We start from the raw sequence: 25,213 nt of genomic DNA, 5'->3' as shown, positions 1-25,213 counted from the left end.
AATCAAATAGGTAGTAAAATATATGTCCAGATGTTGAAATAATTCTGCTTGTGTGAATGACTGTCATTATGTTGATCTCAGAGGAGAATTTTTCAAGACAAGGTTTAAAAGAAAGATATGGATAATTTTGCAGTGTCCAAGTACCTGTGTTGTCATGCCAAATGCGAATTTTCCAAACTTCTCCCAGGTTGTCATCTGTCTCTAAGTGAAACTGGTCCAGGCTGCCACGCTGAAAAGCCCCATCTCTTTGCAGATGGCGAGAGCCGCTCTTGCTCACACCATACAGACTGATGCCAACATGTGCTGTGGTGCCTGATGGGTGATACCACTGCATTAAAATTATGTATATAATTTGTTGGAATTAGGGGTTTCATAAATTAATGTATTAGACAAATATTTGTTTTCTCATTGTACTTCAACATCTCCATTCACTTGAACTCAGCTGACCTGCTCCCCGTCTCCAGCCAGTCTTTACCAAAACTCTGTAGTGGTACAGCCCTGGTCGGCCACACAGAGAGACTTGGCTCAGTCTCAGGCTGTCCAAGTGGTCCAGTTTGTGGGCGATGAGCCCCACCAGCAGGTGAATAAGAACCAGGACAGCACATACAATTCCCACCACCATGTTCTGCATGGGTCCTCCTGACTGGACAGATAAGACACAGATGAAGGGAAAAGGTAAAATGCCTGTTGAAAACTATCATATTTACTCACTTTGCATTGGGGAATGGATCAGATATTAATCAAGTGTGCTTAGTGTACTTAAATAACAGTTGTTGTAATGCTTTGTGGTCTCACATACTGGTGGCAACAGAATAACAGCCCCAGGATGAACAAACAAACTGGCCCCAAACATGGTGAGGTGCTGAGTGAGACAGTGGGCTGTGTGGAGTGTGCTGCCCTCCAGTGGCTGAAGACCCTCACTGCTCCAACGCCTCTCCTTCACATTGTAGTACTGGCACAGAGAGCTGAACACACAGATTGAAACGCGAACAGGACCACTGTCCACCAGAGATGAAGTCAGGGTGACAGAGAGAGGTTTGTCTGTCTGATTCAAACTGTTGCAGAAGACAAATCAGTCAAGCCTTTTTAATTAATCAAAATGAGGAATCAAACAGAGCATTGAGTTACAGAAAATGGCTGTGACTCACAGTGGCGACAGAAAGATGGTTTCCTCTGTGGTGGTGGTCAGAGCAGAGAGACTGAGTGGCCATACTCTCACTAGGGAATCCTGGGATGCATTAGTCCCTGGTACTAAAGAGCTCACTTCTATCTTGACATGTCCCAAGCTCACTGGAGTAGCTCCTAGAGATGAATAATGCACTTTGAAAAACAGCCTTTTTAAAATTCATAATTTATGCAAAAACACAGATATACAGTAAGGTTAATTAATCATTATGTAGGCACTGCAGCTCACTCTCATTCCTCAACAAATAACTTTAGACATCCCGAAATATGATGTGCATGACACAGCTTCCCTGAACTGTGACAGCCACTGTCAATCATTCATAAAAATACATTCATACTTTAATGTGTTGTGTGGGTTGTTACCTTATTCGAGATTTAATCGAGATATGGTAGCACACTAATCATTTTTAAGCTCATGAAAAGAATTGAGGAAGCTAAGAAATATATATTTAAAGCCCATATCTGCAGAATTAAAATGAGAAAAAAAATCAGATTTTTGTGTCCCCAGTGGCAATAAATCTAATAAAATTATATTGCATTAAAATCATGTAGAAGATCCTAAGATCATGTAAAAATTCAAAACCTTTTTTATTAACACATTATCACCTTGAGGCAAACGTGTTAGCATGGTTGCCTGTTTACACATCCAGCAAAAATAGAGCAATATTAGCACTGATTTTAAGACAATTTGTTGCCACCTAACGGATATACATCCAATATTCACTGTCGTTACAGTTCTGTTTTGATCTTCACTAACTCCTGAGAGAAATATATGATGCTTTACTAGATGTTCCACCATGCTCACCTACCAGTTGGTCACTAACTTTATCTGTCTGTTGCCTCATGCTGGGCTGGTGGGGAATTTATTAAAGCCTCTTGTTGAAAACAAAACAAGGTCATAAGGAGACATTATACATAGTCATTTGAGCCATAATTATATATCAACAATTACATTTGTTAGTTTAGCTTTAAAGGCACCATGTAAAATTGTAGACATGGTGCCATTTCATCAATGTAATTTGGAAAGTTATCTCTATATATGAAGGCTTTAAACAGACAAAGATAGGTCCAGAGAAAGTAAAAACATTGAATTTACCTGGTGTCAGGCTGAAGTTGAAGGAGATGTATAAACCTGCATTTTCATCCAAGCCGTCCACAGCTTTTACTGTGAAGTTCAAATGTCCTTCAGTGGGGAGTGATACAGTAAGACATGTCCCATTTCCGCCTTCATCTACCCTTCGATTTCCACCCACATCACCTTGTCCCACAAGGTACTTGTTGGGTAGGGTGACCTGTATGCCCTGTTCAGCATCCAGATCCTGGATGGGAATGGGCTGGCCCTGAGGCGTGGTGAATTCCATAGCAACCAGAGTGGTAGAGATAGGAGGGTCGGCTACAGTCAGCAAAGAGCTGGACTCCAGTGCTCCATCTATCCCAAACAGAACCTGCACCACCTCAGACCTCTGACTCATCAGGTGAGTAGTGAGGGAGGTGGGGATATAAAATGGACATGGGCGAGAAGTTTTTGATCTGTCAGGTAACAGATAGGAGTTGGACATGTTTGATTGCTGAGTGCAGAGGAGGTCAGAGGGATTTCCATGGAAACCAATTGTGCTGATATAAGGGGTGGAGAGCGAAAGGGGTGCCTCGCCATGAACATGTGAATGCATCAGAGAGCGCATTAGGGCTCCTGCATTGTCCAGTGCTGACAAGGTGAGTACTGAAGCTGACTGCAGAGTGCTTGAGTATTCCGGGGTAGAATTGAATGCACTGGCTGATTCAGACACAGCAGCCAGAGTGCTACCTGGAAACACAACAAACAGAACAATATTCACCTATTCTGTAAAAGTTAGTTCACTGTCAGTATATAACTGTTAGTAGCTGGGGTGGGATGTTGTGATTGACAAGCACCTATGACATTAAGGATGTTCTTTCCCGTGTCAAACGCTGGAAAAACACCAAGACTCATCTGTTCCTCCATTACATGAATCATCTTCCCCACTGCTTCAAGAACCTTCTCCTGACAGCCGTCACACACCAACGCACTGGGAACAGCCTAGAGCAAATAAAGAACATTCAGAAATTGCCTTCCTCATCTTCTTGGTTTGTTGGTGTATCTGTGTCACACATAAGAATGTGCTCCATACAGTAGCAGCAGGTTAAAATGATCCGCGTTTAATATCTATCTTTGCTGACACTCATATGTTATAGATTTTATAGAAAATATTGTTGATAAGATAACAGATTTTTTTATGTGGATGATGAGGTAAAATGGTGTTTACTTACAGTGGACTGAGCTAATGCTGAGCTGATTTGATCAACATCCAGCAAGGAGGAAATAGGGAGCGAGGCCAGAGTTTGGGTAACATTTTCCCGAATTTCCTTAACATTTTGTCCAGGCTCCATCTATGGACAGGTAGGTGAAAGTCATAAGTATATATACTGAATGCATACCTTTTTAATAATGATCTTCAGTCATTCTCTTATGGAGAACAGCTAGTTAATCATAATAATAATCTGTTAAATGTGTCATTTCATGCGCTAGAATGTGAGAATATGATGCTGACACACTACCTGATTGAGTTGGCTGGTGAGGGCAATGGAATAAGGGATGATCTCCTGAGGGTTACCATGTTGAATTAAAGCCCACATCTCAGTCTGACTCTTATTTCTAAGCCACTGACTTGCAACTTTATCCCTTGCAAGATTTTCAACTGTCAAAGTTCTGAAGAATAGAGGAGTTAGAAATAGTATTCACTAATCACTTAATCATGACAAAGACTTTTGGCTTGATGTTTAATGGCCTCAAATTATTTTCACTTTTAAAAAAGTATGGTGGAAACATGTGCCACTAATTCTGCTTACTTGTTTAGAGCAATGACCTTTGCCCCCAGATGGTCTTCTATCAGCACAGTGACTATGATAACTGACATGTTTCTTTCGTGCCCAGGACTTCCCACTGGGACCAGGCTGCCAAATGTTGAACGAGTGCCCCTAGTAATAGAAAGATAGAAAGATTAAACAAACCTGATAAAAATAACAATAATAATTTTGACAGAAAGCAAGCCGCTATTCACCTGTACAGAGTGAGCATGGGGCACATTGTGCTAATGGGCTGGCATGGTGCCACCTGGAAGGTATAAAACAACTGAGAGGCCTCACTTTCATAATCTTGCCACCCTGTCAAAAGAGAACATACGTTGGTGAAGATAATAATACAGTTACAGTTACTGTATCTAACCATGTACACTAATGCCTGCAGAACAATTGCTTCTTTGTTACTATTTTACTATGACAAAGATATTGATGCAATTAATACCACAGTGTTACCTGAGCAGTTGTAAGTGACCACTGTCTCCAGTGGACGTATGTCGGACTCTGGACTCAGCCAACACAGTCCTCCATGTGGTGGATTGTTCGTAAGTGTTGTCAGGCTGGCACTGCCCCACCCTCTGCCAGGCTGAGTTACATTGAGAGTGAAGGTATAACTCTGCCCTGGCTGTAGGATGTCTGAACGCACTACCAAGTTAGATGAAAGTCTTCCCGTAGAGGTGACAACTTCATCAAGGTCAAGGGTCATGCCAGTCTTGTCCTCAGCACTCCATTTGTACTGTGAGAAGACACATACACATACATGACACATAATAACACTGAATATCTTACTTTATTGTCTGTATATATTTATACAGTTCTAACAAGCTATTGTGTTGTTAATGTATCTACCTAATTAAGCAGTACTAAGATTCAATCCAGATTAAGACAAAGACAACATAAAGTATACATAAATAAACTGATGAGGGCAATACTGCAGTCTGTACCCCTTGATATAAACTTAGAAGAAAAACACCTACATTTGCAGATAATATACCTACTGTGCCTATATCTACAACTAAAGAGAGGCTTCAACAGCACCTTGATCTTCTGCACCAATTCTTCCAGACCTGGGCCTTGACAGTGAATCTAACCATGACAAAAGTTATAATATTCCAAAAAAGCCCCAGCCTCCAAAACCACAAATATAGGTTCTTTGTAGATACCATTGCTCTAGAACTTACCCAAAACTATACCTACCTCAGCTTAAACATCAGCAGCACAGTTAACTAAAAGCTGTGATTGACCTGAGACATAAGGCAAGAAGCCATTTTCCATATCAAAAGGAACATCAAATTGGACATCCAAATTAAAATCTGACTTAAAATATTGGATTTTATAATAGAACCTATTTCCCTTTACAGTTGTGAGGTCGGGTCCACCAGCCAACCAAGGTTTTAAAAAAATGGAATGGGACAAACACCAAACTGAGACTCTGCATACAGAATCCTGCAAATCCTCTCACCACATTATGCATGCAGAGCAGAATTAGGACAATACCCTCTAATTATTCAAAATCAAAAGACAGCATTTATATTTTATAATAACCCTAAAAAAAAGAAAAGTTACCCTGACATGCTCCACAACAAACCCATCACATACAGAGAGACTCTGGAGAGAAGCCCCCTCCAGCTGGTTCTGGGTCTCACAAACACAAGCAAAGTCTCCAGACAGAATCCTCATGAGATTAAACCAAATTATAAGAAAACAAAAAGAAAACTATTTGACACATTAAAAAGAATCAACCAAAAACCAGAGCAAACTGGAATGCTGTTTGACCCTAAACAGAGGCCCAGTGGCAAATTAAATGACCAATGTGACCAATCCAAAATTAAGGAAATCCATGACCATGTACAGACTTGGTGAGCACAGTGTTCCCAAGGAGAGAGGCTGCTACAGGCAGACAGAATGCACTGCATACAGCTGGAGGAGAAAACCAAGGTGCACTTTTTAACTGCCTGCCAATTGTACCAAGATGTCATAGAAACATATTCTACCCACATATTGCATTGACCCAAAAGCCATGTTTTCCCAAGAAGGGCATCCAATGGAATATAACCATCATAAAAACTGTCAATCACCTGTGTATTCCTGCACTGATCATTTGCACTGTTCTGATCTCTGTATATTCACATACTTACTGTACATACACACAGGACAAATATATTTAAATACATTCATATAAAAACAAAACTTCACATTCAACATTTGTATTATCTTCACAAGATTATGGGCAATGGAATTTCTAAGGATTAGGGATAATTGGTGATATGGAAGTGTAAAATGACAGCTATGGTCAGAATCATTACCTGTGCCTGGTCATCACACTGTCCACATTGCCCAGAGAGGATAATGGGGGTGGTATAACTGTTGTGGTGATGGGAGGAGAGGACAGAGCAGGATACACATTCCACATTTACAAGAAGCACTGGAGCTGCATACACACTTACCTAAAGATAAGAGATAGATATCAGTGGGTGCTGGTGGTGCAGGACTGTAAATCAAATTCTGACTCTGAAAAGATGCCTGTGAAGCAAACTATCTGCCATGGTTGACTAAATTGATTAGTATGCCAAGGACACATTTCCAAAACTATTAATTTGAAAGAGATGTTCAACAGAAGTTCATACACCCCCTTTCAACTGAACTGCCCAAGACAGTGAAGATAAATTATAAAGAGATAAAACATGCCTTTGCATGGGGATGGTGTGAGATTAGAAGGCAATACTCACTGTCTGTGTGACAGAGGCAGGTCTCCTCCCAGCCTTGTGTACAGTGAGGGTGAAAATGTAGACTGTGCCTGGGTGGAGCTGAGTGCTGAGCACAGTCAATCTACTGCTGTCACTCCCAATAGGCTGCTGTTCAATATGAGACTGTGTGAAATTCTGAAAATACAAAGACACAACTGTTAATAACACTGCATATCCAAGTATAAATGTGACTATGTAACAAAGACTTGGTGTAACAATACCACTCCTCCTGTCTTCAATTTTTTTCATCATAATGATAGAAATTCACTACGTTAAGGTTGCTGTACTATCAAGAGGCCTGTACCACTGTCATGGAGGTCCAATGATACTGCAGGGCATCTTCCCCTCCTGGCTGTACATCAGGGTCCTGGGACTCAGATCCATCCAGGAGTAAGTCACTGAGGCTGGGCCACACTCTGTGTGAGCCTCCTTTGATGGCAGCTACAAGTGGGGAGTGGACCACTGTAACTTTGACTTTTCGTTGGGCAAGTAAAGGAGTTCCCTGGTGTGAAACCGTGAATACAATACAATACTGTCCCACACTGAGAGAATACTTTGGCAGTATGAGAAAAGGTAAAGTTGCATTACTAAGAATGACCCTATTCCCAGGGAGATCTAGATTGCTATTTGTACAATCTGGGTCTCTGAATATCTCCCATAGGTATGTGGTCTTGTAAGCAGAGCAGTTAATGTTCACGCTTGCTTCAAAGAAACTCTGTCTAGACCTGAAGATAGTACACTGATCGTACACCAGTAGAGAAGCTCCAGGGCTAGAACACTTAAGCGCCTCCACCTCTATGTATAGTTGTTTGGATACATGGCTGACACTGTTGGAAACTTTGACCTTAACATTGTATTTACCTGCAGCATAATAAGTATGACTGACTGTGCTTAAGTCTGTGACCAGTGCTTCAGTGGAATCTCCAAAATCCCAGATGAATCTGAGGTTGGTCAATACATTCACGGTTGCAGAAAACCTGACAGCATATCCTACAAATGCTCCCTCTGAATGACAGACTAGTTTGACCTTTTTAACAGGCCAATCAACTGTAGCAGTTTCATTTAGTGTCTTGGAGCAGATTCCATTGCTTGCTAGCACAGTAACAGACAATGATCCACTCTTTGGTGGAGTAAAGATAACTTCTTGTCCTACGAGCCATGTAGGTTTAGACCCCACCAAGTGAAATATCCAAGTGTAGTTGACTGAAAACCCACTTTGAACCTCTGCCTTGAAATGGATTTCATTCAGAGCCTCCAAAGCAGCAGAGCAACAGTTTACAAGTCGCAAATCTCGAATATGCTCAATGACCAAAAGGCTAGTTGACACCTCAGCACTACCAACTTGATTCCAAGCTTTCACTGTAACTAGATGTGTCCCTGATTGAAGGCTAGATGTGGTGAATTGTCCCTCAACAATGTCCTGACTATGAACTAAGTCCTTATTGTTAAATGTTAAAACAAAGCTTACATTGCTTCCTTTAGAGATTGATGGAATAAAAGTAACTTGTTCCTCAGTACAGAGTGTAGACTTACTAATGTTCAGCTTGAGACCTTCAATTGCATCTTGGGCAGTAACACTGTGTGAAACCATTTGCCAATTTATCCCATTGGAGACATTCAAAGACACCTGGTAGACACCTTCATGTAAAAATGAGTAGGTAAAAGTCTGGTTGTTAGTGTTAAAAAGGTTTGTTGTGGAACTTCTAACTCTCCAGTCCCAGTGTAAATCACTACCCTTGTGGATAAACCCATGGAAAGAAGCAGCAGCACTTCTGTTGATATAAAATGGATGTTTCTTGTTATTGATTCTAAAGCCCACCTCTTCTACTTCTGCCTGAACTATAAACTGTTGGGTGTCATTACTCTGGCTGAGGGTGTTCTGAACTGAAACTTTAACAACACAATAACCTAAACTTGTAAAAGTGTTGAGAAGAAAGGGCTCATGTGTTTGGAGGGGTAAAAGATCAGTGCCCACATACCAAAGGTACTGCAGGTCGGACCCAGTAACTACAGATACAGAGATGTTCACTAATTTCCCCATTGCCACAATGTTTGACTGTGTTGTCATGTGTGCACTTGTTACACGTTCCACTGCCATAATAGAAACAGTGTTGGTAGTCTCACCCAATTTGTTCATGGCTTTTAGCTGAATTGAAATCTCGCCAGGGTTTTCAACTAACAGGTGAAAAAGCTCTCCATCACCAGTCATTTGTGGATTAATTCTGCTCTGTGTGGCAAGCCAGTGATAAGTAACATTGGAGCCTTTAGTGATTGAAGCAATGAATAGGAGTTTCTCTTGGGTTGGTACATATTTCATGTTTGTCAGGTTCTGATACTCAATGTGAAGACCCTCTATTCTTTCAAAGACTTCAATTAAAATAGCTGCTTCCTTGCTACTCACCAAGTTCAGGGCTATAACCCTCACTTGATACACTCCTGGTTTGGAGAAAGCAAATCTAAACTGATATGTCCCCTGTTTAGCTGTAGTTATACCCTCCACTGTCCAGTAGTAGTTGGTGCTGCTAATAGTGCTACTAACTGCTGTAATAAGAGTTTCTTCTCCTACTACAGCATAAGGATTGCTGTGTAGGGAAAGGTCTGAAACAGGAAGTAAAACATTAACTTTGAGAGTCGCAGAGTCGTTGCTAACAGCATTAAATGCTGTGGCCGTGACTGTGAATTGACCTGTAGAGGTAAAGATATGGGACACGTTTTGCTCCTCCTCTGAAGGGGAACCATCTCCAAAATCCCACAGTATGGACACATTGCTGCCAGTGCAACTGACAACCCAAAATGATGCTGATGTATTGACTCTCACTGTGTTATTTTGATTATCATGCACCACAGAGAGCTTACCCACAGGTTTTTGAATGGTAATACTAGCTTTGGCTGTTTTGTTGCTGACTTTGTTACTTGCTGTTACGAATACCTCTTTGATACCTTCTTCTTTAAAGACAAAACACACATTTTCTGTCATGACAGTGTGACTAGAGGATCTGTTGAACCACTTAAATTGGTAATCTATTGTCTGTTCAGGGGAAACTATTGCCCTGAAACATACCTTTTCTCCAACTGCCACTATATCCTGTGATGACTTTACTACCACGTCAGTTATTGGAGTTTGAACACAAAAACTGCTTTTGTATGATACAGTTGAAACAGCACTAACTACAGTTAGACTAACATCAGAAACTCCTTGGCTAGCAAATGTGTGCATGACTGTGGACTGTCCTGTCACTACAGTCAAAGGTGACCCATCTCCAAACAACCAACGGAAAGCAAATATGGATATGTTCCCATTGACCAGAGCTGTAAGCTGTGTGTTTCTTCCACTCATTAAACACTCTGTAGGCAGAACTCCACTAACTGTCAGCCTATAGACCTCTACAAAGATAGACTGATGAGCTTGGCTGACATAATTTGAAACAGTTACACACACTGTATAGTTCCCTGGTGACTTATATATGTGGGTGATGCAACCATCTGTAATGTTTCCCTGCAGGGACCCATCACCAAAGTCAAAATCCCAGATGAGACTCGTACCAGTTGCAACTTCAGCTCTGAAATCTGTAGCAGAGCTCAGTTCATTGGGTCCGTTATGTGTCACAGCTAATCCAGAGATTTTTTCCATAACTTCCACCATGAGCCAGGTGGTCAGTGCAGTAAGAGTGTTATTAGCACACAGTGTGATGTTATAAACACCAGCAGATGCAAAAGTGTGTCTGACTCTCTTGTGGATGCCTTGAACAGCTTCAGAGCCATCACCAAAGTCCCATGTGTAGAACACAGTGTTGGTGGAGGGCTCTGTGGATGCTTCCAGGTGAAGAATCTGACTGACGAGTGGCACCAGAGGGGAGGAGGAGACAAGAAGGCGGTTTAACTGAGGGCAGACACCTATCTTCGTAGACTTGTCAATGTTGTCGTATTGATTTGAGACTTGGACATGAAGTGTGTAGTTATCTGTGTTAAGCAAAAACAAAGCAAAAAGAATTTTGCGTTGATGGACTGAATATAAAGTACATGCAACAGTGTTTACCCCAGTTCCATTTTTGACACTCATACCAAATATCCAAAACTAAGTAATTTTTTGGGTGAAATGTGTCTTTAAGAAAAATAACAACAACAAAATAAACAAGGATTAAGCTTGTCACTACAAGCCACACTTCTCAAAATACACTTAATCATTTGATCCAATGTTGATATAAAAACATTGATTAGTTCCGCTTTAATAATTTCTGTATGTGTTTACCTGGGATGGAAAAGGTATAGTTCACTGAGTCCTGGACATACACCTGCTTCTCTCCTCTCTCCAAAAGTCCTTCCATGGTCTGACATGGAGCAGATTGGGTGTGGATGACATTGCTACTGCCGTCCCCAAAGTCCCACCTTAATCACATATACCACATAAAACTTTCAAATATCAGACAAAACTTGACAAGTATATTTCAAATGTTTTTTTCTTCGTTGTATAGTCACATTTTTTGAACAGCCCAATAAGGCTCTCTGATGATTTCAGAGAGTGATGAAAATGCAATAAAATATAAAGTATATATGAGAGACAGACTGTACCTGAAGGTGACTGGGAGGGAGATGTCCACTTTCACCCTGAGGGTGTATAGATAAGGATCTTCTGAAGCTACGACTCGCCTCACAAGCAGGAACTCTGGCTCTGCCAATGGGGTCATTTCATCAGCAGTCAGAAGGATTTGTTCGCTCTGAGAGCTCACAGGGTTGGATGCAGTTACCTAACAGACAATTTACAAATGTTTGTTAACTCATCAAAATGACAAGTGATAAAAAGTACTTGAGCAAATTTAACATGAAGACAAATTAAGTAGCTTACCCTGAGCATATACTTAGCAGGCTTCTTGAACACTACACTGTAAGATTCCCCTTCATAGGCAAACAACTCCAGGTTGTCAATTACCCATGTGAATTTTACTGATGAACCACTCTCCACTTTGGCTGAAAATGACTACAATGTACAAATATCAAAAAGATACCATATTTTAGAATATATAATCAAATATGATTTTTTTCACAGCTGCATTTCTTAGACAGAATGTCGAACATATTTGATCAAATAAGTGCAATGTGCAGTGTGCAGTATGCAATGTGCAGTGTGAGATTTTTGCTTCCTCACCTGTGGAGTGTCTACGAGCATCCTCAAGCATCCATGTGGCTCAACACTAAGTCCTGTCACTTCCTCGTAGCCACAAACCTTCACACTTACACTCTGAGAACTCACTCCATCCATCACACTGATGTTCAGCATCTGGTCCCCCACTGAGGGCGTCACCAGAGTCACAGAGGAGAACCACGCATCTTGGGACTGCTGCTTACAGCCAGGCAAAGACTGAACCACCTCTTCAGGGCAGGAATGAAGAAAGGGGAGACCAGTCTTGAGTACTGGGGCTGACCATGAGATCCTGGCTTTCTCCCCAGATAGGACCTTAACAATGATAAGGGTTTGGATGTTTATTTGTACGTTAAGCTGGTTCTTTTCATCCAGTAGAGGGTAGATGACGGTTATCCCAAATTTAGATCTTTGACTTGGAGTAGGACCAGTAGTCAGGGCCCCAATATCAGGTGTAATTGTCTCTGTGTTGGTGAAGCCAAAGCTGTCATCATGCTCAGTACCTTTGTGAAGAATGTCCACATACAGCATCTTCAGATCACACACCACCCCATCAACCCACCGGCTTTCTTGGGGAAGAGAAGTGAGGCCTCCCTCCCACCATCCTCCCCACTCCGTCCTCCTAAGGGACAGGTAACTCTGGCGCCAGGGGGAGTTTAGAGAGGCGTCACTGTTAAGGCAATGTAAGAAGGTTCCAGAGTTGCGAGTATGTTGTATTGCCACAATATCATCAGGATATACCATGATGGCTCGCTCTGGAAGAAGCAACTGTTATGGAAAAAATATGAATAATTATTTTGATATAGCTGGCCTTCAAACATCATATAGTCAATCATGGATGCAAGATAATCCAATAACTTACACTTATAGTTTTCAATTCAGAGTGAGGGTTTATCCTCAGAGGCATATCTGCTACCAGGTGGTAGAAGGGTGGTATTGCGGTGTATCTGGGAGGTAAAACAAAGCCACGTTCTGCTGCTGCAGAATCGTAGGGACTGCAGGGACTGGTGGTGGGCACACAGACTTCCAGCAGGTGGCACCAGTACTGGCCCATGCTGCAGCCCCCTGTGGTATTACATAGCGGTACTGCTGAGCAGCAGCTGAACGGATTAAGAAGGGAGCTGCAACCTAATGCGCAAAGAGGAGATTATTACCTACAGTATGTAACAAACAGGAGATTTCAGAAAGCATTCATACTAACTGCTGTTCTGTACCTGGAGGTACCAGGTGGTGGTTGGGGTTGCAGTAGGGTCGGAGGATCTGGACACGGGCCACAGAAGACAGTGGGCTGGGCTGGACTACCAGCTCCACTGATGTCAGCTGACCTGCATGACTAAACCATAACCCTGGGAACAGCTGCATCTGTGGAACATTGCATATAGATATAATAATATGATAAGTATAAGAGTAAATGACAGGAGCATATCAATATGAATACACAATGAAAAATATACATGTTTGTTTGTAACACGCTGCTGTATGGTCACGAAAATAGTAAAATAGAATACATTCAAGTGGTGTGGATTGTTTTGGAGGGTGAAGTTTGTGCTTCTGTTGAATTGTGGTTGTTTTCCACTCACTGATATAAATGGGGTGGATAAAAGATAGACATATTCGCCAGTACATTTAGTAAACCATTTTAACAAAAGCTTAACATTATACCTTCTGTAAGGGTATGCTATTGCTGCAGGGTTGCTGTATTAGATTGCATTAATGTGATCGAGGTGTACATAATAAACTGGCAATTGAAAGTAAACCAGCAAAACAAACTCTGAAATTCAAGGACTCAAACAGGAGTTAATTCAACATAAAATTAAATATACTATTATACTGTTATACTAATATACTAATATACTATTACTTAACAATTGTTAAGACCTCTACTTCCCAACCATTTTGCCCTCCCTTTATAGCCAAGCAATACTCTTCACGAATTAGAAATAAATAAGCTTTTTTTTGTACCCACAATGTTTTTTCTTTTTCTTTAATGGTTATTCATCTTGCAACCTTTCAGATTAATATTGCATGCCTTTGAGGGGTCTTGACCCCTTAAATCAGCAGCTAATGTTTTTGAATGTGACTTTTCTGACCTCCACTGTGAGTTGTCCAATATCCGGGACAGTTGGAAGGGGATATATCTGTGCCCGGGCAAAGACACCAGTCATGAGAACCAGTCCTGTCAGGTAGCTGTCCATAGATGGTAAAGACTCTGCACAAAGAGAGATTAACCAACATTACACCATGTTACTATGAATAGACATTACAAATATGAGCCGCCATAGATGAGGATAAAACAGGAGTATTGTAGTGTTAGTGTCATCCTCTACTCACTGAACTACAGCATGTGGGATGCCTGGGAGCTGTTATTTTCAACATTTTACAAAATCATTGAAGGGTATTTTATATCAATGTGTGTCCTTGGTGTTCTCTAGTGAAACTTAAGTCTTACCAGTTACTTCTTTTTCACAGAGGAAGCGGTATTGTCCAGCACATCGAGCCTTCCTCCATTGTTCTAATGTCCCAAGTGCCATCTGAGTACACACCCCCTGACTCTTGCTGCCTCTGTCCCACAGTGCAGGACTCACTGACTCCACATCTCCAACGTGGCCAGACCCAACTCCTCTTGATCCCTTCAGCCATACCCATTCAGTGGTTTTCCTGAACAGAAAGAGAAACAAAGGGACAGGACGGATGGGAATAATTGATAAAAATACACATATATCAAGATTTTTTCAAGAGCATTGATAAACTCACACTGGAAAGGAGTTGTGAAGGAAGTTTTGCAGCTCCAGACTGTCAGCCCCTGCCAGATCACCTCCTGGTGTCTGTTGGCATAAACCCTGTGCTTCAGACCATGAAGACGTCAAATCAGATAGCCAATAACATCGCAGGCTGGACAGGTGGATCTGGCCACCTTTTGGACAGGGAATATCCTCTGGAAGGTAACAATCACACTAAGTTGACAGCATGTAAGAGGAATCATTTCCCAGCACTGGAATGTAACCAAATTTAGAATCACATCAGTCTCTTCTGAGCGGAGCATTTTGACAGATTCAATTTACAATCTCAGTCAGTTCGTAATAATTGAACAGGTGGAGCTCATAAGACACATAATAGAGTGCAGCAGGTTCAGCTCATTATCAGAAGATATATGAGATGAATGTGCAATAATAGCAGCTGTTTCTCAAACTGACCTTTTTGCATATTTAGCATTGATTACACAAACTGTCATATTTTAAGTAGGTAATTTATCAATTTTATGACTTGTGAACACCTGTTGTTTTAATCAGGAAATTAGAGCTGAAGAATACGCGCTAAAAACTGGAAGCCAAAACAGCATTTTGAGTAAAGTCAATTCTTATTTTGCACCCAAATTCATTGAAAGATTACTTTAGCTGTCTCTCACTGCTGTAAAACGATATAAAAAAGAAGAGCAGTGAGTACATTTAACAGAAAATATTTATAATATTTGTCAATAACGTAGGAAGTAAATAAAATAATGTGTTATATAAATATTGTGTTAGATCAATAGAAAAGTAGAATAGGTAATAGAATGAGGTAAATGAATTGATCATATACACTTATAACAGTCATAATGCAATTGTGTGGAATTTGTTGAGGAAATGAAATTAAGTTTTGAGTGTATTGTGCAAAGCCTGCTGCAAACAATACCTGTTCTTCTTCTTCTCGTAGTATAATAACCCAGAATAATAAAGCCCAAACAGCAGTTACTATAAATACTTATCTGTAAAAATGTATAAAGCATGAAAAACAAGGCTAATTAAAACCACAGCTGTGATAACTTCATGAGTGAGTGGAGGAAAACTGAGAGTAAAAATGTAAGTCCAAAACCAGAAGAACCACATTTCGATCATGCCCCCAGGTCTTTGTTTTTGTGTTTTTAATAGTGAAACCTAATCTCAACTGTGCATTCAAAGTTATTAAATAAGGAAATTGGAGATTAAAGTTTTAATTTCTGCAAGCAACTACTGTAGATTGTGGAGCTTGAGGGCTGCAGCAGCTAACTCTGAAGTCTTATCTCTCACTGGCAAGCAAAACCAGAGTTTTGCAAAGAGACAACATCACATTTTTATTTTTAGTCCTAATTAAATACAAGATGAAGCTTCTCACCTCCGGCTGCGCTGATCAAAACTGCACACAGAATCCACAGTGCCTGCTTTGGAGAAGCGAGCGTGCCTGTCATCTTCCAGAGAAAGTCATATTCTCCTTCAGAAGAAATTCTGTACCTGATCACCACTAGAGCATTGTAAAAGTCAGCATGCTCCCATCACTGCATAAAATGTATGGATTAATCTTATCTTTTTTTCTTTTCTGTCACTGCCTGAAGACTCTTCATTCTCAGTGTTCTTCTATAACTTTAAAAGTGACTATTTAGCCTTCCTTTCAATCCCTCTCCCTTATCTTAACCCCAACGCTCTTCCCTCCACTAACACCCCCTCCTCTTGTCCTGCAAACACACTGTGAGTTATGGTGGTGTCGTTGTTTTAAAGGCCTCTTCTCCAGTCTTTCTGAGCGCCTGGGTGACTTCTACTTTGTCTCTCAGCAACAGCTATAGAAGCCGAGTGGACAGAGGAGGCCAGCGTTGCTCATTACCATGTTGTAAAACCTCTGGCACTGAATAGAAATAGTCAGACTCACTCAGGCAGGATGCAGCTAAGGGCACAGATAGAAACAAGTCTAAGACACCAAAGAGGCATGATATTGCTGGTGTTGTTGGGAGCAAATTGTTGCTTTTTATATATATGTTTTGGGAATCTGGAGGGATCAGTATTTTCTTTTGAGTTGTCACTTTTTTAAGTGATGTAGATTGATCTAGATAGTTCTCTCTCCTGCATTGTGCGAGTGGCCTGTTGTCTGAGCACTAACACCAAGACCTCATCACTGACCAAACAAAGACTTTGTGACGCACTCATGCAAAAGAAATACACCCAGTTTCAATAGAAAGGATGCCTCTGTGTTGCTCGGAGAGAGAACAGATAAAGTTGAAGGCAGTGATAAGGCGGTCATAGTTGGGAATTGTCAGTCCATCGCTATGGAGACAATTGTATTTTTCTTTTTGAGATACAAGTTTCAGCAAGAGATGCACAAAATCAATTCCAGTAGTAGTACATTTAGAACGTGTATTCAAATACTGCACTTAAGCACAATTTTGAAGGAGCCTGCTGTACTTTAACAATATACTGCATTTCAGAAAAGGAATTTTTGATTCAAAACATCAGCATCGGCAAGTTTAGACTGTTAAGATTAGCTATAATAATAATGAAACAAAAAGTACCACTGAGGCTCTGATTAACCACTCAAGCGAACACAGAACAACAAATCAGAGCCTTTGTCAATAGAAATAGTTCATGTGAATAAGAAAAATCAGAAATTAGTTAATTTATTCGGAGTCCCAAAGTGTTCAATATGAAATAAAGATATAACTTATGTAAAATATTATATGAATAAATTGTGTAAAATATACAGTAGTCACATTACATTCTGACATGAAAAAAAGTGACAATGGGACATATGCTATAACCACATAAAACACACGCTTTCAAAAAAGTGCATTTAAAAGAAGGAATTCTCTAATCACATAAAAATAAACTCTTCATTATCTAATTGTTGACCCATATGTATTGGACAGAATTCGTTTTCCTTAATTTTATATGTGTTATTCAATAGGGTTGCAGAAATGTAATGATATTGTCATTGTATTATTTTGAGTTTTATGATACATTTTAAATGTATATTTAATTTTTAATAACTTAAATAAATTTAAATTAAACACTATTTTCCCCCGGTAGCAGTCTTCACCCTCCATATATGGTTGTGGCCATTATAAACAGCAGATGGCGTCAATGCGTCTTTAAACTGAAAGTGACTCATAGCACAAACACGACGAAGAAGAAGAAACAGGAAAAAGAAGGAACATCTGATGGTGACACAGCTCAGGTAATGTAAAACCAACAAAACGGAATAATGTGTTATTAATTACTCATTTTGACTCTCACTTATAGCAGGAAGACGTATGTATAGTAGGGCGATATTTTCGTCATTATTAAATAGATGCGTCGGTTGTTGTTTTGCTGAATAATGGCAACATTGTTCCTGTTGGACAGCCCGTTACTTGTCCTGATATGTGACTGTATACTACTCTCTACATAGAGAGATGGAGTCTGCGGCTGTAAAATACGGAACATGCACGTTAACCTTTTGCATTTGTCTTTAGTTCTGTATACAATCAATACACACTTCAAAGAAGATGACGACAACTCTAATAATATATACTTATTCAATTATGGGTTGTTTTATTGATTACTTCTATGCCGAATTTCCCAGAAGACTTTAATTATTCAGAAACGACCATAGGTTTTGATTTATCGGTTGTGAACTTTAGCAGATTAGCTTTTAAACATTAAATTGTGAGTATTTTGAATGGAGTTTGGTGTAAGGAAGGAATGAGCTTTCTTTTCCTTTCTGTGCATCCTTCCCAGACGTTATTATCACTTATAGAGAAGTGTTGGGTTACAGTTCCACAGTTATAGCTGACAGAAGTGTCAATTACATATTCACCTATTTTTATACAACCAGGCATTACTCCACAAAAAGGGTCTAGCTTCTTTTCAGTCCCAGCCCACCCACAAACATGAAAATAACCCTGTAGCCACAACACATAGGTTACTTAAATGTGCCCTTGTCAAGTATTTTTGTTTTATTTTTTTTCTTGTGTATGTATTTGATGTGTATTTGATGTGTAGTTAATGTGCAGTCTGCCTCTGTTAGTGTTTTTCAGCAGGTTCTATGCTCCGGTTAAGGACCTCTGAAGAAGAAGAAAGTAGTTGTGAAATTTCCCAGCTCAGACAGGCTGTGTTACAAAACGATGACAGACTCCTTGATGAGATGCTCTGCCAAGAAATCTACAAGAAGGTCATCAACTGCAGAGGTGGCTGGGGCATTGCAGGCACTCCTCTGCATGCTGCAGTGTCTAAAGGCCACCTCAGCTGTCTGCAGGTTTTGTTAACCCATGGCGCCCTCGTGGACTGTGTGGATGTCAAGGCCCAGACGCCTCTCTTTGCAGCTGTTCGTGGGAAATACCTGGACTGTGTCTTAGCGCTCCTCAGAGCCGGTGCCAACCCCAATGGCAGCTCAACCAACAACTGTTCCCCCGTCCTCACCGCCGCTCGGGAGGGTGATGTGGAGATATTAAAGGAACTGCTTAAACACGGCGCAGAGGTGAACTCCCGCTCTAAAGTCTTGCTCTGGACCTCAAGTGCCAGAGTGTCCAGCGGGCCACTGTACCTGGCCGCCGTTTACGGACATATGGAGTGTTTCAAACTGCTCCTCCTGTACGGTGCGGACCCAGATTACAACTGCACAGATGCGAAGCTGCTGAATTCTATCAAGCAGCCCAAAACTGTGCTGGAGATGTGCCTCAGGCATGGCTGCGGCGTGGAGTACATCCAGCTTCTGATCGACTTTGGTGCAAACGTCTACCTCCCCACGCTGATCATCGAGAAGTCCACGAAGCAGAACGAGGCTGTGGAGCTGCTTCTGCAGGAAAGAGGTGCTCATTATGTTTAAAACTGCACATAACCACATGCTATACATGTCAGTTCTGTAAGTTAACACAGTGGATGGCTCCTGTAACACATTACAAAACAGGATATTATGGAGCAACAGTTCATATTGAGCAGGGTGAATTATAGCAAAAAAGAACTGAAGGCTGTTACATACTAACTGAAGATGAGCAGTCCACTCTGTGTTGTATTTGTGTTTTAGGTTCGGTTTACTTTATTTTACAGGATTATAATTTCTTAGCAATTTTGGGATAAAGAGTTTTCTAGCACAACTTCACCCACCTCCATGGGTACATGCTTGTAGTATGGAACAACTTGATTACTAAACCAAAGTATTTTGATTTGTGGCCTTAACCTTTTTAAATAAATAATTTCGTACTTGAACCACAATTGGCTCTGAATTAAAATGATGCTTTTAACTTCGATTCTAGGTGAATACAGAGAAACTTTCCACTTTCAGCAAATGAATATAAAAAACGGCTTCTAGTGTCGAACTTGGTACATCATTCTGCCAAGTGAAGCTCAATGATTCACCTAAAGGAAGAGAAGAAGGAAAAATGCATTTTTTTAGTGTAGTGGGACTGTGACCACTGAATAAAATTATTTTTGGTGGTGGAGCTAAGTTTAAAATAATTACACATGTAAAAGTGCATTGGTATGAATAGACATTGCTGTAGTTTTTAAATTGAGATATCAAACAGCCAGAAAATATATTCTTGTAGGCTCGACAGACCTTGTTAGATAAAGGAATAGGCTGAAATAAAATACTTTGTGTTAACTAGCTGATAACCTTTTCTCCTTCGTCTCCTTTGTCTCCAGGGAATCCCAAGGCCTTGATTTCACAGTGCCGACTCACCATCCGCAGTTACCTCAAAAAGATCAACAAGATCCACCGCATCGACCAGCTGGAAATGCCAACAAGTCTCATTAACTTCTTGCAATACAAATCAGTCCCAGTCACTCTGCTGTAGCTCAGTGAACCGGAGGCAGTGAGGTGAATTCATGTGTGACCGCTTGATTTCAGCTAAAGCATTTTTGTTTTTATTTGCAGACTTGCAGGTCCATAGTCTTTGTCTTCTTTTTTTAAACTGATGTCCTTCTGTTCATGTGCTGTCCTGTTAAGACTGATTCTAAAGTCAAAACATTAAATGTGTGGATAAATCATGTGTGCTGATGTTTTATTATTATTGTATACCTTCAAGCTATTTGATGACCTTTTGCATTGCTTTGTCACATGTTGATCACAAGTTAGTTAGCTGCTTATTTTAGAGCAGTTTGCTCCTCTGAAAACTTGCCTCAGTCCATTAGAATAATAATACATGTGTCTGCTGCCCTTGAGCTCCAGAATGATCTGGGTCAGTGTGTACAAAGCAAAGCAGTAAGTAATTCAGCTATGTTTAGGTTGGCTTGCTGTAATACACACCGTCCTATCATATAGTTCTTGACGTGATGTCGTGATTCCTCCGAATGTTCAAACATTAACTATATTTTTATATGCACAATAATTATTCAGTTAGCTAAGATACAACATTTTTGGTGAGTATGAAAGACAATGAATAAAAGACAAAAACTAATGAAAATACAATGATTTTAAATATAAACTTGCCAGTACAATGGTAATATACTTGTCTTTAGCTCAGATTTTTATGAATAATATAAAAAACTGATATTGTCAACATAACAGGAGGGGAAATGCCTTTAATAATCTTATTTCTGGCATGTTCTTATATATTTAAGCATGTAAGGTTTGTCATCTGGAAGTGAGTATTAGAAAGTAATGTCTGAACATATTTCTACAGAAAACCCTATCAAGTGAGTCATGTATCAAGTGACTTTAAACTACAACTTAAAGGACAGAACCATAATTTTTCAAGTGTGTCTGACAAAGTGAAAGAGGTTTTCCTTGCTGTAGCCATTCCTCCTGTTCATACTCACTATTAAAATATTCCCTTCAAATGTACTTTAAATGGAAGTGATGAACGGTTTAAAAAATAATATTAAATGCCTCAATAGGCAGCAATTAAAAGGTCTTTTGTATGATTTTTATCAAGTTTAACACTCACTGTGTGGGTGTGATTTGATCAGATTTGATTGACAGTGGCCTGGCAACTTCAGCAAACATCCCCATGTAATGCTCAAGAAAGCCTAGGGCTGAAACGCATCCGTTAAAGAAGTGATATATACTTAACTGTAAGTGCTGACTACTCTATTGGGGCTTTTTTGTAATTGTTTTGGGGTCAGCACCCATCACTCTCTAAAGACTGAGTTGAGCACACTGGTTGGCCCTACTCAACTTAAACCAGTTAAAAGAGGTATTCAGAGCCATTAAAGTAAATTGAGAATCATTTGGTTGTTTAATTATATGATTACTTAACATGTAATTCAGTTACATTGAGCATTTTAAACAGCCACTGACCACAACATGTGATTCTTCATACTGACCTGCAGATGTCAGGAGACTTGTCTCTGTCCTAAAAAGCAGAAGGCACTACATTTGGTAGAAAAAGGAGACGCTATCATTTGTTTTTTGTGTTTTTTTTAGAGAAGACGTCTCAATAAGTAAACCAATAGATGTCATACCGGTACAGAAATCTTTCAGTACACCATAAAAACAGTCGGCAATGTGTGAGTGGCTTTTGCTAATAAAAATAAGAAGCTATTTCTTAATGGGTTTCACATTGAACATGTTTTCCTTCAGATTTCTGAGATAATAGTATAAAGCAATTCCCTCAGTAAACAGCCTTTAAACCACATAGTACCTCAATGCTGTGCTGGTGATATGGCAGCAGTTAGAGTACAGTAAGCAAAATGTAATCATTCATTGGATGGTCCCTTAAACGACCTGATCCAACACCAGACTTCAAGTGCAGCCATCATGATGACATACAAAAACTGGAGAAAGCAAACTAAAAACACACAAAAAAACAAGAACATTAATTTGAACTTTTTGAACTGGCACTGTTTCCTCTAAAAACATTCATAAGCTCTGGAAACAGGAGAATATTAATTAAATATTTGTAGATTCATTCCAAAATGAGACACCTGCCATTAAAGTGAAAGATACATTTTCAAGTACAGTCATCTTTACAACTTTACAAAACAGATCTTCCTTTATAACAAATTTCAAGTAGCAACAATTCAAACACAATGGATATTTCCCAATGAAAACACCTTTGGTCCCCTTTTTAAAACTGAGGTCAGAAGCACAGTGATGACATCATGGCCATTGAGGGTTCTGCTGACATGATTCCAGTCATGGTAAATTCAGCCCAGCCCCACGTCGAGTGACATCATCACTACGAAGCCCAGAATGGAGGTCCAGGATGCCAGCCTCCCGTTTCCACTTGTTGGAGAAAAGATGGGAAAGAGGTTTAGAAATAGAGAGCACATTACCTTCTCATCTGTTTTCACCCTTTATCACTTCAATCCATTCTTCTTTACCCACCTGACTTGAGCTTCAGGTATGATGTCGTCCACCACCACGTAAACCATTGCCCCGGCAGCAAACGCCAATGCGTATGGCAGCAGAGGTTCTGCGTAAACCACAGCGAAGGCACCCAGCAACCCAGCAATGGGCTCCACCATGCCACTGAGCTGACCGTACCTGCAGGTAGAACAGCAACATTTACCGTTACATGACTCAGCCCAAGATGCTTTGTTTAGACCCAGACACAAGTATTTTCCTACCAGAAAGCTGTCCATGTTGAGACCCCTGCTCCCCGCAGCGGCAGGCTCACTGCCAAGCCTTCTGGGAAATTCTGGATGCCAATGCCGATGGCCAAATTTCTGATGAGACAAAAAAAATAATTAACAGTCACATTCTAACCAACACAATACATTGCCTGACAGATTACTCCAGTTAGTTGCCTCAGCGTATCAATAAATGTGAAAAGAACAAAAAGAAACAGACAGAAAGCCTTTCATCTGATAGAGGGGAAAACAATACTAATAGTCTGCAGCCATGCTTGTTGCTCTGTGAGGCTTTGAGCTAAATATGCTAACATCAGCATGGTAGCAAAGCCACAATGCTACCAGGCTGATAAAGCTACAGTATAAACGTCGTACACCATCTTAGTTTTGCTTGTAAGCATGCCAACATTTGCTAACTAGCACTAATCAAAGTACAGCTCAGGGTACTTAAATCTGATTCAAATTTGGCCTGATAACTTTAGAAAGTCTAATTTGTTTTGTTGCAGGTGTCAGAAAAGCAAATGTGGGGAATGAATGTACCAAATTTCATTACAATCCAATTAATAGTTGGTGGACCATATGACACTGCTATCCACAGAGCTACACTGCTAGCTGACTACAAATGTAAGCCTGTTGGAAGAAATTGATAATGAACAGGTTAAAGTTACATCTGGTAAAAGTGAGGTGATAAAATTTGTTTTTTATTGAACATCCCCCGCTCCTATCTCTGATTTTATTAGAACACTCAGAGCAATGCTGTAAATCATTGACCATTACTTTAAAAAAAAAAAAAAGTTTATAGTATTTTTGCATCAGTGTGGTGAAGTTGACTTTGTTGAGTTCGCTAAAATGACTTTGGACTGAGTTCTGGACTATTTCCAAAAAATTGATGTACAATACAACTAATTGTGTTAAGCATGAGTGGTATTATGGCACACCCCACGGGAAATATGACTTTTGCTATGATATACACTGACTGGGTACTTTATTAGGTACACCCGTGCAATCCAATGCAATCCAATACATCTCTGCTATAAATTCTACTTCTATAAAGCTTATATGTCAGTTTTGTTAACTTTGTCAGAATGGAGATCACTCTACTTTGTTTATTATCGAGGTTGTAGTGGGTGGTGGTAATTAACATAAAGTATTATTATCATCATTCTGAATGTAGAATTTATAGCAGAGCTGTTGTATTGGATTGCATTAGATTGCACAGGCTTACGTAAAGAAGTTGCATGTGGTGATTGTTTATTTTTTCATTGTCAGAGTCACATCTGGAATTGTCAGACATGAGTCGCAGTCCCACAATGTCACCACTAGATGTCACCACAGCACCAGATAGCTGTCATAATCTGACCGGCTGTGATTCAGTCCACCAGCAGAGCAGAGATGACCGCAGAGAGACAAGTTGCCTGATAAACCTCCTCCAGATATGAATGCTAAATGAGTGGGGGGAAATGGGTTGACAAATTACAATTAGAAAAGTGGTGACACAAAGCACAAAAACAAAAATGTTAAGGAATAGTTCTTTTTGGTTATATGCTTTCTTAGCTGAGAGAAAGAAGAGAGACTTAACTAGTTTATGATGAAATACCAGCAAACCAAAATGTTCCCATCAGCCTATACTGTACTTTCTTTTATCCATCTTTTCATGTCACAGTAAACCTTTCAGAAAATTGTCAATAAAATGTAATCTAATAAGATTGGATGAGAATCGAGAGAAAATAATATGAATTTTACAGTCTAAAACATAAGTGAAGTTTTGAGAGAAGCTTTGAAGTAACAAATGACTCCACTCAGCTCCCTGCTCTGAACTCAACTCAACTGAAGAGCTGAATTATTACCGAGACCAAGTGTTATACAGCGGAGTATTCAGCCAGGCTGCAGCCACTGTGGACAAGCTGGGCTCTGCACTGGGTGGTCTCCTCTCGGTGCTTAACGCTGTGGGGATAGGGGCTGTCGTCATTTCCATGATCTTAGAGACAATTGGGCAT

At 40.1% G+C, this 25,213-nt stretch overlaps 3 protein-coding genes across 4 annotated transcripts in view; 1 reads left to right on the top strand and 2 right to left on the bottom strand.

Moving 5' to 3' along the window:
* pkd1b (polycystic kidney disease 1b) overlaps positions 1-16,147 on the bottom strand; it is a 28,343-nt gene extending 12,196 nt beyond the window's left edge. Inside the window, exons 1-23 of the mRNA XM_053341123.1 lie at positions 16,075-16,147; positions 14,698-14,878; positions 14,393-14,601; positions 14,034-14,152; positions 13,158-13,305; positions 12,806-13,071; positions 11,950-12,711; positions 11,650-11,781; positions 11,376-11,521; positions 11,056-11,192; positions 7,111-10,766; positions 6,366-6,506; positions 4,516-4,795; positions 4,263-4,365; positions 4,051-4,179; positions 3,760-3,910; positions 3,472-3,591; positions 3,097-3,241; positions 2,282-2,989; positions 1,149-1,302; positions 800-965; positions 448-643; positions 145-312 (exon numbers count right to left, since the gene is read on the bottom strand). Coding sequence (XP_053197098.1) covers positions 145-312; positions 448-643; positions 800-965; positions 1,149-1,302; positions 2,282-2,989; positions 3,097-3,241; positions 3,472-3,591; positions 3,760-3,910; positions 4,051-4,179; positions 4,263-4,365; positions 4,516-4,795; positions 6,366-6,506; positions 7,111-10,766; positions 11,056-11,192; positions 11,376-11,521; positions 11,650-11,781; positions 11,950-12,711; positions 12,806-13,071; positions 13,158-13,305; positions 14,034-14,152; positions 14,393-14,601; positions 14,698-14,878; positions 16,075-16,147 — 8,290 coding nt within the window. The remainder of the gene's footprint in view (positions 1-144; positions 313-447; positions 644-799; positions 966-1,148; positions 1,303-2,281; positions 2,990-3,096; positions 3,242-3,471; positions 3,592-3,759; positions 3,911-4,050; positions 4,180-4,262; positions 4,366-4,515; positions 4,796-6,365; positions 6,507-7,110; positions 10,767-11,055; positions 11,193-11,375; positions 11,522-11,649; positions 11,782-11,949; positions 12,712-12,805; positions 13,072-13,157; positions 13,306-14,033; positions 14,153-14,392; positions 14,602-14,697; positions 14,879-16,074) is intronic.
* Positions 16,148-17,851: 1,704 nt separating this feature from the next.
* Positions 17,852-20,692, top strand: LOC128381351 (ankyrin repeat and SOCS box protein 12-like). The gene is made up of 3 exons (XM_053341347.1): positions 17,852-17,901; positions 18,733-19,513; positions 20,346-20,692. The coding sequence occupies exons 2-3, from the start codon at positions 18,751-18,753 to the stop codon at positions 20,495-20,497; spliced, it is 915 nt and encodes a 304-aa protein (XP_053197322.1). The 5' UTR covers positions 17,852-17,901; positions 18,733-18,750; the 3' UTR covers positions 20,498-20,692.
* A 1,175-nt stretch (positions 20,693-21,867) lies between these two features.
* The window catches only part of LOC128381751 (zinc transporter ZIP11-like), a 130,133-nt gene continuing 126,787 nt past the window's right edge, over positions 21,868-25,213 (bottom strand). For both annotated transcript variants that reach the window (XM_053341786.1, XM_053341787.1), the window contains exons 8-10: positions 23,214-23,312; positions 22,972-23,130; positions 21,868-22,869 (exon numbers count right to left, since the gene is read on the bottom strand). In XM_053341786.1, coding sequence (XP_053197761.1) covers positions 22,791-22,869; positions 22,972-23,130; positions 23,214-23,312 — 337 coding nt within the window. In that variant the 3' untranslated portion in view covers positions 21,868-22,790. The remainder of the gene's footprint in view (positions 22,870-22,971; positions 23,131-23,213; positions 23,313-25,213) is intronic.

Source organism: Scomber japonicus, chromosome 20 (genome assembly GCF_027409825.1).
Source record: "Scomber japonicus isolate fScoJap1 chromosome 20, fScoJap1.pri, whole genome shotgun sequence".
NCBI classification, from domain to species: Eukaryota; Metazoa; Chordata; class Actinopteri; order Scombriformes; family Scombridae; genus Scomber; species Scomber japonicus.
This window is presented reverse-complemented; position numbering and strand designations above follow the sequence as displayed.

Coding starts and splice junctions, on each gene's coding strand:
- LOC128381351 (XM_053341347.1), top strand. CDS start 18,751: ATGCTCCGGTTAAGGACCTCTGAAGAAGAAGAAAGTAGTTGTGAAATT. Junction 19,514..20,345: donor GCTGCTTCTGCAGGAAAGAG/GTGCTCATTATG, acceptor CTTTGTCTCCAG/GGAATCCCAAGGCCTTGATT.